Raw genomic sequence first — 12,940 nt, 5'->3', positions numbered from 1 at the left:
AGGGACAGAAGACACCACGATGGGACAATACACTCAAGGTGGGCATTCTGTCCATGAGGAGCCGCTGCTGCTGATATCCAGGTGATGGCAGTAAAAGCAAGGAGTAGCCATTCCCTGGTACCTTGTGTTTCATTTTGTTGGGGGCGGGGAGGTGTCTCGGATAGTAAGGTCTGACAGGAAGTTGTTTTTATCTGCATACTTTCCCTCTTGAAGAGGAAGGAGGTAAACCGGGTATCACAGTTTTGCACATATTTCCCTTGGGTGACTAACATGCCTGTGTGCAGAGTTAAGCAGCAGCCTGGACCTAAGTCATTTGTTTGAGACAGGGTCTCACTGTCTCACTGTGCAATAGAAACCAGCCTGCTTCTGCCCCCTGAGTGCTGGGATTAAAGGGGGGCACTGGGACACCCAGCTCTGACCCTGAGTTTAAGACCAAAGAGAAAGATGTGGGATGAAGGGTTTTCTCCTGCTTTAGTGGCCTCATGGGACCAGTGAGGATCCAAGCTTTTTAGTAAAAACAGTTTCCAAGTGGATGTTGCATCATTTCAGAGCAGCAAGGGTTTTTCTCATCGTCCTCTTAGGCTTATAGTTACTTTTGTCCGGACAGTCTATCTTCAGAGGGACTTAAATGACAAAGGTTGTGGTATTTGCCCGTGTCCTGTCCACGCCCACCTTTTTCTGTGTCACTCTGCTTCCCCCCCCCCCAGCATCATTCCCCTCGTCCTTGAAGAATCCAGCAACGGTTTTTGTCATGATGATCTGCTAGCGACACATTGTTAGCTTTTTATGTGTCTAAATAAATAAAATTAGCCTTTGTCTTGCCTTTTAGAGATGCTGTCCCTGCGTATAGAATTTTAAGTTAATGCTTAGTGTATTAACTAAGTTTTTTACTTTCAGAACTTTATAGACATTTGCCCAAGGCCTGTTTTGGGGTTTTTGTTTGTTTGTTTTTGTTTTGTGTTTTGTTTTGTTTTGTTTTTTAACCATAGGGCTGAGAATTGCACCAAGGCCCAGGGCCCAGTGCATGCTAAGCAATCCATTGTCTTCTTGCTGCTAACACTTTAGGGGGGCACTCTGCTGCCCCCTTATGGTGCACAAAGGACCCCCATCCTTCTGCGCTCACCCTCACCCCTCAGCCTTCTGCTAACCCTGACTCTGTATAGCCTGGCAGTGATGCTTCTTGGGGTGCTTTCAGTGAGCTCTTTTCTTTTTTTTCTTTTTCTCCCCCGCCACCACCTCTGTCTCTCCTTCAGCCTTTGAGAACATGTATGGAAGACCACTTGACATCAGCCCCCAGCTCACTGGTATTCTGATCATTTTTATTTCCCCCTCCCCCACACTGTCTCCTCTTAGATAGTGTTTATCACTGTTCTCAAGTTCACTGCTGTTAATTCTGTGATGTGTCATCCATCATCTCTGACATTGTAGTTTTCACCTCTGGAATTTTGATTTCTGTTTTTAAAAACATATTTCTTGTCTCTATTTAACTTTCGAGCATACGGAATGTAGTTATAATAACAATCTCATATTATCTATCTGCTAATTCTAGTGTGTTGATTTGTGTTTGGTTCCAGATGATTTTTTTTTCTTTTTTCCTTTTTATGTTCCCATTTTCAGGCTTCTTTGCATGCCTGGTGATTATTCCTTATGTGTATGGGTGTTTTGCCTGCATGTATGGCTGTGCACCACAGGTGTGCCCAGTGCCCAGAAAGGGCCAGAAGATGGCATGAAATTCCCTAGATCTAGAGGTTGTGAGCGGTTTTGGGTGCTGGGAATTGAACCTCTGGAGGAGCAGCCGGTGGTCTTAACCTCTGAGCCATTTCCCCAGCCTCACCTGGTGATATTTTTTATTGGGTATCAGGTACCGGGAACTTGTTGTTATTGGGCACTACATAGTTTTATATTCCTATAATATTCTGAAGAGTCGTTAGTTGGGTCCTAAGCAACACTCAGTGAATTGCAGCCCACTTCTGAGGTCCCCCAGTGTCCTTCAAATGATGAACATTCTAGGTGACTGGTGGGAACAGGGGCTGTCACCAGCCCTGTCTGGGCACTAAACATGGCTTCCTCTGCTGTAGGGGGAGGTCATTCCTCTGCCCCAGCTAGTTCCTCTACACACTGGCTGCTCAGCGCTCAGCTTGAGACTTGAAAGAGACCCTCCTAGATGCTACAGTTTTCTCTCTGGTCCTCTTTTCTGGAACTTTGTCTTGTTGACTCCAGTTGTTTATCTCCTAGGCTCTCAGCTCCATCTCCTCCACTCAGGGGTGCACCAGGTTCCTCTGACGCTCACGGCATTGCCTGTGGAGCACACGCCATTTGTCCCATGTCTCTCTGAGACCGCCATTGCCTAGAAGCCATTATTTTACGTTGCTGTTTTCTGTACTTGTCTGTCATTTGAATGAGATGGTGTATCTGGTCTCTGTTTCTCCAGCTTGACCAGAAGCTAAAATCGCTGGATCTTAGGGTTCTCATATGTTTGTCTGTCTGTCAGGACACTATCCTGAGTCCGTGACTATGAAGGCTGACTTGATCTGATCATCAGCCTTGGTTTTTCCGGTAGTGATGGCATACAGTTCATTGTATAAGTGTACACACTGGCCCTTTGAGTGGCTATAATTTCTGCACTCCAGACTCTTTTCTAATGTTTTTTGGAACACAGCTCATAAAAAAACCATCTCAGTATCTCATTCCTGGTTTGGTTTTTAATCACATGAGTAGAATGGTATCCCTCTAGCTGTCTCACTTCTACTGCTTCTCATGGCCAACTGGAAGACATGAGGTTAACACAGTGCAATAACGTATTTTGAGTGCAGGTGGTAAGATATCCATATAACTTTAATAATAATGAATTGTTATACTTGCAATATTATGATTATTATCAGTCTCATACTTCAGGGGCTCCATGTCATTTCCTGGCCTTGAACTGGGAAAGCCTCAGTCAGAGCTCAAACTGCTTGCTTCCTGGTTCTGAACCGAGACTGGCTTTGACTTTGGGTTAAGGAGTAGGATATTCCTGTGGCTGATGCACCCAAAATCATTAAATCTTACAGTGGGATTGGCTAAGACAAATACCCCAAGGATCTTCTTGGGATTAGGGGAGAACATGAAATCTCAGTTAGGTTTGGCTAGGCAATGATGGTTTCCAGTGTCTTGGGATCTCATGAGGCTGGGCGGGGGGTGGGGAGATTAATGCACCAGTTCCCAGGCTTTGGAGAGAAGGAGGGAAGTGGACAGTGTGAAGAGCCGTCTAGTAGCCTGTGGATTGGCCTCCCCCTGATGCAGACTGGGTCTCCAGAACTCACCTGTGGCCACAAGTCTGTACCTTTGCCTGACATCTCCCCACTTCCTTCACCCTCTGCCATTAGCTACTCTCTACGCTCTGTTTCTGAAGATTGAACTTACAGGTGAAACCACACGGCTGTGTCCTTGTGTGTCTGGCAAATCCTAAGTATTGTCATTACAAAAAAGGTACCTGGGAGTCTGGGGAGATGACATGGTGAGTAAAGTCCTTGCCGTACACATGTGATGATTGGCATTCTGGTGCTCAGCCCCTACATATATACCAGGTGGTCACACCAACCTGTGATCCCAGCACTCAGGAGGCGGAGATGGGCTATCCCTGCAGCAAGCTGTCTAGACAGGTGAGCCAAAGAACTCTGGGTTCAATTGAGAATCTCTGCTTCAACACATAAGGTGAAGAACAGCTGAAAAAGATACATGACGTCAACCTCTGGGCGCCACATGCACATGCACACACCACACACCACATGCACACACCACACACATGCACATCATGCACACATACCACATGCATCATGCACACACACTCACCACATACATCACGTGCACGCGCACACACACACACACACACACACATACCTCAGGCACGCATATACACATGTCAGAAAGGTAGCTGTGTTGTGATGAATACATTAGTTAAACTAACTGCTGTATCATTTCATAGTACATATCCCTATCATCTGTCTGCATCTGTATAGAGAGGGAGTTGCAGCAAAGCTTCACATTGTATGCTCTAACTATATATAACTTTCCTTTGTCAGTTGTGTCTTAGTAAACCTGGGTGTGGAGACAGAAAGGAAGGGGGAGAACAAAAGGAAACCAAAGGTGAGCCTATGATCCTCTGTAGGCAGGAAGGGGCTGAGCCCCCTGAGCGGCCAGAGGCTGGGCACCTTTGGAAGGGTCTCACCTAGCCCAGCCCTGTGGGCAGCTCTTCCCTCCCCTTCCTTTCTCCTGAAGGAGGAACCACTGGGAAAAAAAAGCAGGAAGACAGCCCAGAAAGGAAAACTGAGGCTGGGCCTTCCAATGCACTGTCTGATCACCATACGAAGCCCTAGCAATGGGCTCAGGGCTTTGATAATGGTGTCTAGAGGACCACCCACCCTGCCTACCTGAGGGGTCCTGGATGAGGGGAGCATGCTTGTCTGTAGTATTAGGGCAACAAGGAACCTTTATTTATGGCCCTCTGTTTTCTGCCCTTATCTGCCCTTTCTACATGGGTGAAATGGGGGTGTCTTCTTTATTTCCTTTTTTTTTGGGGGGGGGGCTTTTCAAGACACGGTTTTCCTGTATAACTATCCTGGCTGCTTCTAGAACTTGCTCTGTAGACCAGGCTGGCCTCGAACTCACAGAGATCCGCCTGCCTCTGCCTCTCAAATGCTGAGATTAAAGGCATGTGCAATCACTGCCCAGCCTCCATTTTATTTTTAATTTCTTTTTTTAAATGAAATTTATGCCTTGGCGATGCTGAAGCATGCATGGGCAGCCCGTATATGGCGGTTCTGTTGAACTTGTCAGTATTGGGTTTCATGGTCTAAGTTGATGAGAACGACTGACGAGATCTCTTCCTCAAGAGGGCACCAGATCTCATTACAGATGGTTGTGAGCCACCATGTGGTTGCAGAGAATTGAACTCAGGACCTTTGGAAAAGCAGGCAGTGCTCTTAACCGCTGAGCCATCTTTCCTGCGCCTATTTTCAATCTCTTAAATTAAAATGTTCTTGTTACTGTTGTTGTTGAAATTATATGTATGTGCCCAAGAAGCCCAGAGGCATCAGATCCTCCTGGAGCTGGAACTGGAGGTACAGGTAGCTGTAAGCCACCAGAGTGAACTCCAGTTAGTCCTCTGAAGGAGCAATAAGTGCCCTTAACCACAGAACCACCTCTCCAACCCCTAGCATGTGGACTTGTATGTTGCCAAGATTCCTTTGGATCCCCTGGTCCTACTCTTTCTTGCTCAAAGGACTGGGGTCCTCAGGGGGCCATAATGGTTCCAAGGTCTGTACCCGGTCAGGGTCGGGTAGGCGGCCGGAACTCCCTTCTGTACCCCAGGACCCCCACTTTTCCAGCAAGTGTGAAGTTTGGTAGTGAAGTGACATTCCACAGCCGAGTCAGGGCAGGCTTCCAGGGACACTGGGCTTAGATGGGGAGGTGGCTGCGGGGGGCTGTGAGGCAGGGACACTCGGGAAGGAGGCCAGCAGGTCAGCACACACCAGCCTGCTCCATACCTTGCTGTCCCCAGCCTCCCTCTTCGTCCTGCCCTCTATCTCCCTCTTCCAACTTCACTGGCCCCTGAGTGAGGCCCAGGCAGCTGAGCATTCGCTGGCAGAGGGAATTAACACACTTAATTAAAGTGTCCAATGAAGAGCTTTGCATATTTCTTAATTACCGTCTGAGTCTGTGGGGGAAAGGTTTGAAATGGGATTTTTCACCTGTTTCCTCATTTAGCCTACAGTGAGCCAGCCGGGCCCTGAGGGCTCAGGTGGGAGCTGTCAGGGCTGCTTTGAGAACAGGGTGGCAGGGTGGGGTGTGGAGGGGGGGGGGAGCCTGGCCCCAGGCATATTTTTCTTTCACAATCGGAGAGGGCTGGATTTTCTGTTTCTTTAACACGGAACAAAAGGAAACAAGACTCAGACAGAGGTTGCTGCTGTCTTCTCCTGTTCCTCTCCCCCTCACAGGGTCTAGGTATCACGCACGCCGCAGCTTGGCCAGTGACCGAGGACTCGGTGTGCGGAGGTTGCAGGGAAGGTGCAGACATCTTTTGAGGGCACTATGAAACAGTGACGCAGGGTCTCGGTGGCTTGTCCTCCTGCCAGTTTCGGGCCCTGGGCTGCCAGCATCCCCACAGCATTTCCCATCTGTGTCCTGAAAACTGAGTGGTCAGGACAGCTGAGCGGGCTGGTCCCATCCTCAGAGTAGGTGGCTTGAGATGGAAGGAAGCAGATTCGAATCTTCAGCCCCTAGAGCCACCTCCTCAGAGCAGCAGATCCGCCTTGATGAGGGCTGGAGACAGGGTGCAGAGACCTAGTGCCTGGCCCCATGCCCATTCCTGAAAACCCCAACATCCGAGAGGCAGGCAATCCACCTTGGCTGTAACCATGAGTTACCTGCTACTGCCATCCAGGACGTGAGCTCTTCCTGGACCATCAGGAGGACTAGGATGGTGCATGTCTTCCCGAGAGTGCTGCAGAGCAGTTAGGAACAGTACTGTGCTCTGGAGCAGAGAACAGGCTGCAGGCCAAGGCTCAGCGTGGTTGTTACAGCTTCTCCAGGCCTTGCAGACCCTCCAAGCCGGCAGGTGATTTCCTGGGCCCTGTCACATTCCCTGGCCCTAGCAGCCATCTCTCTGCCTACATTCACATTCACTGTGGAGATGAGGAGGGTATGTATCCTTCATAGAGAGAGGCCATGCATGCAGCTCTCATCCTGTAACCTGGGCCCAAGTCACGCCCTCATGGGTACCGACTCTCAAACATGGCGCTGATGGAATGGTATAGGTGAATGACTGCGTAATGGATCACCCCATCCCTCAGTCCTCAGATCTTCATCTCCACCTCTTCCCACCAATCCAGATGCCACTTCCCCTCCGAGAGGAAGCTAGGACTCCCCCGGCAGGGCCTCATTGCAGCCACTTCCCTGAAGTCTGTCATTTCAGGTACTCATGGTGGGGTCTAGCTCCACGTGACCAGGGCTTCTCGAGGGCAGCCTGCTTTTTCACCGTGAATTCGCTGCCCAGAATGAACCTGTCAGAGTCAGCACCCAGTAGAGGCTCACCGAATGTGGAAACTTCTCGGTCTTCTACAGCTATTTAGAACCCAGCAGAATGTACAGAAATCTGTCAGGCTGAAACTTGTGCTGAGTCACGGAGGCCCACAGACTGTGGGAGGCGAGTGGAGTATGTGGACCCCGAGGAGACAGGCAGGCAGGCACTGGGAGAAGGCCCCCCAGGGCCAGTGTTCAGTCTGTCCAGCAGCTGGTGGTACCTCCGTGGTGTGTGGGACTGAGTGCCTCACAGCCTGTGGAGTGTGCAAGAGCCTGGTCCAGCAGCTCAGGAGAGAGTTCAAAGAAAATAAAAGTTATTTAATGGGAAATAGGTGTAGACCCATTGCTCATGAGACTGAATGATTGCTTTATATATTTACTTTCTGTAGTCAGGGCCTATATCTGATGATTCTAAGACTGTCTGATCTTTCTAAGGAAAGTTTTTGTGGTGCTCTGAATCTGAGCCGATTACCCAATCTCTCCTTGGGTGCTGGAGCCCAGAGAATGGCTCCATCATCTGCTGGTTACAAAGCCAGGTGACTGAATCCATCCTGGGTTCTCACTTGGCTCTGACCTGCTCTGGGGTCCTGTCACCTCCTCTGTTCTTTCACCCCTGTTGCCCCTGCATCCTTTCAGATGGTCCATCTCTCATCAGACTTCTGCCCCACCTCCAGGGTAGCTTCTGTAGCCAGTCTCCCCGAGCAGGGTGAGGTCCTTTTAAAGCTCAGAACTGACTCTGAGTAGCTCATGCCCTCTGTCAAACCACCCCAAACTCAGCAGCAGCAGGAGGAGGAGGAGGATACTTACATGGCCCTCGGGTTCATAATTGGAGCAGGACACAGCAGGGCAAGCATGCTTTGCTTCTGAACACGCAGCATTGAAAGCAGCCTGGAGGTTGAGGCAAGAGGTCTCAGAATGAGACGGCTCCTTCATGCACAGGTCACCTGAGATAGGGGATGTCTCAGTTGCTTGTCACACGAACACACCAGAGTGATCTCGTCCAGATGGACTGGAGTGGGCTTTCATGAGATGTGACAGCCCAGGTCTAGGGCAGGAGCCCACTTCGGACAGGCGATCTGCCCTTTATACCTCGGTGTGGGGAGTCACACAGTATCGTTTCTGTCACTGGAGTCGGACCCGCCAGACTCAGCACCTGAATGAGTCCCAGACTTGCATTGTGAGAGAGAGCGTGTGGAATGGGGACCCCTCTGCGAGCCTGTGGTGGGAATGTTGAACTACCGTTTCTCTGCACATCCATAGCCTTTGTGCTAAGGATTCTTCTGGAGCTCCCACTGCCTTGGAAGCTTCAGCCATGGCTACCATGCCCCTGCCAGTCTAGCCTTTCTATCTGCCCTTTGTCGTCCTCCACAGCTGGCCCCAAGGGTGAGTTTCTGTTTCCATCAACCCTGCAGCCTCATGGAGCTTCTGGGAACAGTGTTTTCTGTTCACGTCTCTCCTCGCACACTGGGTCTGACTCCGTTTTCTGTAAGGCAGGGTTAAGACTGAGGGGCCTCCACATAACATCCCCATGAGATCCCGGCCTTCTCTTCTCCTGTCTTAATGGAATCCCCCACCCCCCACTTCCCCCATCCCCCGCCTCTGCATTGGCTTACACTGTTCCTGCTGCCTGGGGTCCTGCTGCCCACCCCACCCTCCCACCAGCAGCTCTGCTCACAGACCCCAGGATCTGTTGCCTGCCCAGACCTCCACATGAAGCAGCTCCGAGCGGTGGCTGAGGCGAAGGTGCTGTGACAGATCTGTGCTCCTATCCCAGCTCCACTGCCTGTCTGCTTTGTGACCTTGGATATCTTCATGCACAGGACGGAAGCAAGGGTTCCCGAGGTGACCCAAGGACAAAGCCAAATACCCTGCCCGGTTTAAGTAGAGGCCCAGTGAGCATGAGTGTTTCCTCCTTCCTAGAGGGTCCTGGTCAGTGCCCAGGGGTGACTTTCCTCACCTTCCTTTGGCTGGAGAAACAGAAAGGCAGCTCCCGGTTTAGTCGTGTGGGACTGCACATCCAGGCGATGACAAGTGTTGCCAAGCCCTGAGCCGAGGGCAGAGAGAGCTCTGCAGTGATTCCCCTGCTTGTGTCTAATAAAGTACTGCCCTGCTTTGCTGCAGTGTGTCTGTGAGCTGTTGTTGGCAGGGAGACGGGGTGACCTTCAGGATGGAGCAGGGTGGGAGCCGGCTCTCTCTGGAGGGTTCCTGCAGGGATTAAAGGCTGAGGCTTACCAGCAGTTTCTGCCCCTCCCCAGCTGCTGTCCCGGTGCTTGCTGAGTGCTCCCACCCCTCTCGGCCCTCCCTTTTGCCATGACCTACAGCAGTGCCTAGTCAGGTCGATTTCCAGATGCCAGCATCTTCTAGCCAGGCCTGTTGTATAAGGCAGGAAAGGGACAGGGAAGGGGCTTCTGCCCTTCAGGGTTAGGTGAGCTTGGCAGAGAACACCCCAAGCCCATAGAGCTCTTTCATTTGATGCCATGGCGGGGACCAGTGTGGGCGGGCAGAGGGGATGTAATTCGCTCTACTCAGGCCTCCTGTGGGTTCCTGGAGACAGCCATGGAGGACATCTTTCCCTGCAGCTCCCGGCATCTGGTAGCATTGTCATGCTTTGTGTCCAGAGCAGGGCAGTCAGTCCAGTCCCCTAAAGACTGTTGAACCCAGAGACTTCAGAAGCCAGGGACAGGACAGAGACACTGCAATTTGACCCTGCCCAAGGTGGGGCTGAGACAAAACAAACCGACCAGAAATAAAAGTGCACAGACAAATGTTCTAAAGAGCATGATGGCCTGAGGAAGGGTGTGAAGGGGCACCTGGGCCGTCAGGAACTGTCTCGACCTAGAGGAGCTGGAAAATGTTTGGGGGATCCCATGGCATGGATACTTCTGACCAACTAGTCCCCAGTGCTCCTCAGGTTCAATAACAGACTCAGGAAAGCACTCCTAAGATTGCAGTGGCGGGGATGAGGGGCAGTGGAGAGAGAGCTCAGTTGGTAGCCTACCATGCAATCCTGAAGACCTGAGTTTGGCTCCTCAGCACCACGTCACATGTGTGGTACCACACATCTAAAATCACAGTCCTGGCAGAGACAGGCAGATCCCTGGAGCTAGCCGGACTCCCCAATCAGTGAGTCTAGGAGTGCCATGAATACAGAAAGGCTGGGCCCTTTCCCCATGGAATTACAGCCTGTCTACCCTCAGGGCACATCTGTGTGTTCACAACCCAGCAGGCTCCCCCATGAGCCTTTCCAGGGCATGGGTGTCTAGAGTTCTTACTGGGGTTTCACTGTGTAGACAGAGCTGGTTGAAAGTTGTCCGTGTGTTGGAGCTCGGTCTCCAGGCTTCCTCCCTTTCCTGGAGTTTACATTGGCTCCAGACCCCACCCCTCTGGTCTTGTAATGGACAGCTTCATCCCGAGGCCACCTAGGGAGCCACCACCTCATTAGTATAGGCTCAGGTATAGTGACTAGGGCTTAGGAAAAACAAAGATACTACCCCCTCTCCCCCAAATGCCAATCCAAGCATATAAATGTCCCCATCCCAAGACAAGGAGGAATCCATTTCTTCATTATACAAACTTAGTGCTCGTGGTTTCGTTTTTCTCCTCATCTGTCATTCTGGAAAGTACCTCAGCTCTCTGAAGTGACCTGATCCCTCCTTCAGCCTTTCTCATGTACCTTTCTCTTTTAATCCTTACTCACTTCTGATTACATCCTCTGACTGCTTTGACATGTTATAAAGGGGTCCAGAGGAGTGGCGACCTCAAAGGTGACACAGCTAAAACGTGCCCCAGTGGGATTTGACCCCATCTGGGTCGGACTTGGGTCTTTTGACTGCAGCCCAATCCTGGTTTGTCGGGGCCTCCTGGTAAGGTAACTGCCTCTCTTTCTCCAGTGTGGGCTGTCAGCAATGTTACGTGTCTGTAGATTCAGACTGAGCAGCGACCCTTTCCGGGATCATTGGGTTGTCCAGGCCTATCCAGGCAGCGACGAGCCATGCCTCCAGTCCCAGTGTGTGCCCATGGTCTGCTGGACATGGAGAGGACAGAATGGTGAGAGCTCATGGCCGTAGGCATCTTCGCCTTCCTTGTCAGGGATGGCTGTCTCCTGCCACTCCTTCTGCGCCTCCCAGGACTGTGGCAGAGTCCTGGGAGGATGGAGGAGAGAAGTGCTCCATGTTCCAACAAATGTCCCTCTCTTATCCTCCTTCCCCTCCCAGATGGCTAGAAGTACAACAGTTGGCATTCCTGTCACTGCCATGTCCCAGGGGAGCTGCACGGGGTTGTGTCAGGAGCCAAAGCCTGCGGTTTGGGAAATTAGCGGCATTTATGGGTCTCCCAAGAGACTCGGCCTCTTAACCATACTAGCAGTTTTCAGTTGGGGACATTTCTGCCCCAGTTAGGGTGCTTACAGACGTGTGGGTAAGTCTGCAGTTGTCACAGTATCTGGGAATCCTCTTGTCATTTACACGGTGGGATCTAGAGATACTAAGGGCCCAGCGTTGGGCTGGACAGTCAGGCACACTCCACTCCGTGGGGAATAGGCTTGCCCTTGAGAGACAATAAGAAAGGACAGCTACCTTTCCTGCCCCTTTGTCACTAATGTGTAAGCTGAATAAATGGGAAACTCTGTGAGCGGATGCCCCATGGTGAGATGGTGTGGCCCAGGGAACACGGGCAGCTATAAGAAGAGCATCCTGTTGGCCTTGAATGTCCTCTGGTACCCAAGGCCATGACAGACCTGGACTTGGGTGTGGTAGGAATTGGGGAAAGGGTAGGGCTCCTTCTCCATGGTAACCTGGCATCTGACAAGAGTGCCTCTGGAGCTCACCTGGTGTAGACCCTCAGCACCTTGACTTGGGGTCTTTTTCCTGGGTCTGCTTCCCGCCTTCCTGTGGTTCTTATAAGCCAATCTCTCCTTCAAGTTGAAAGACGCTGGCCATCCGGCTCGTCTTCTTTCAGCTGAACATCTCTCTCCTTTCTGTCTTGCAGTTGGGAAGACGTCTCTGATCACGAGGTTCATGTATGACAGCTTTGACAACACCTACCAGGTGAGAGCCCCACATCCCCCCTCCACCCTTCTTTCCTGCTTCTCATCTCTGCCTGGGGCTCCTGTCTGGAAACTACTGCCAGCCTGTCTCCAGGGACTGCTGAGATCAGAGGGGGACAACTCCAGGTTTCTGAGGTGTCTTTTTGCTTTGAAGGAACTTCTTCGCTAAGTACTGGGCCTATGCAGAAAAGTATCTCAGAATCTAGATGTTGAAAAGGAAGCATTATTTTTTGGTTTTAGGGGGAAATCCCAAAACCAGAGAGGGTTTGGAACCATTACAATGTTTGGTTATGTTGGGAGGCAGGCAGAAGTGTGCAGGCTGAAACCAAGAGCGGCTGCACGTCCCGAGTGCTTGTGTTCTGTTCGCTGGACTTTACATACGCAAAACCCAGACCGCACATGTAGAGGCTCTCGTCACTCTCTAGGTGACATCAGAATCCTGGGGAGCATAAACATATCTGTTTGGTTTCAGTGGTGGTGGTAGGGTTGTTATATAATTAAATTTTCCTCATAATTCAAGTTTTTTGCCCAAGTTGTAAAACTTAGGCATTTCAATAAAGTACCATTTTCCCCCTTTAGGATATAGAAAGTTCTGCAGTTCATTTCTCTAGGTTGTGGGTCCTGTGGTTACTAGTGCCCAGACATGTTAGTAGGTAACACCTGAAAAGGGGAGGCTGGGTATTCAAGCAGAGCTGGGCTATTCAGGCAGGGAACGGCTCTCAGCAAGACTTCTCCGGGCTTTGCTTCTCAGTGTGGGCCTTCAGCCTGCAGAAAGCAAACACAGTGTGTTGGAAGAGGAATCCCTTTATCATCACATTTTCAAGGACAAGTATTTAT

General features: G+C 50.8%; 1 protein-coding gene across 2 annotated transcripts in view; it reads left to right on the top strand.

Annotated features, from left to right (window-relative positions):
* Rab6b (RAB6B, member RAS oncogene family) overlaps window positions 1–12,940 on the top strand; it is a 58,821-nt gene that overhangs the window by 15,681 nt on the left and 30,200 nt on the right. For both annotated transcript variants that reach the window (XM_041676918.1, XM_041676919.1), the window contains exon 2: window positions 12,046–12,104. In XM_041676918.1, the coding sequence (XP_041532852.1) occupies window positions 12,046–12,104 (59 nt within the window). The remainder of the gene's footprint in view (window positions 1–12,045; window positions 12,105–12,940) is intronic.

The sequence above is a fragment of the Microtus oregoni genome, unplaced genomic scaffold (genome assembly GCF_018167655.1).
Source record: "Microtus oregoni isolate MIOR12 unplaced genomic scaffold, Mior012 000028F_ref0000031, whole genome shotgun sequence".
Classification (NCBI taxonomy): domain Eukaryota; kingdom Metazoa; phylum Chordata; class Mammalia; order Rodentia; family Cricetidae; genus Microtus; species Microtus oregoni.
Note: the sequence above shows the minus strand (reverse complement) of the source record. Positions and strands in the feature narration are given on the sequence as shown.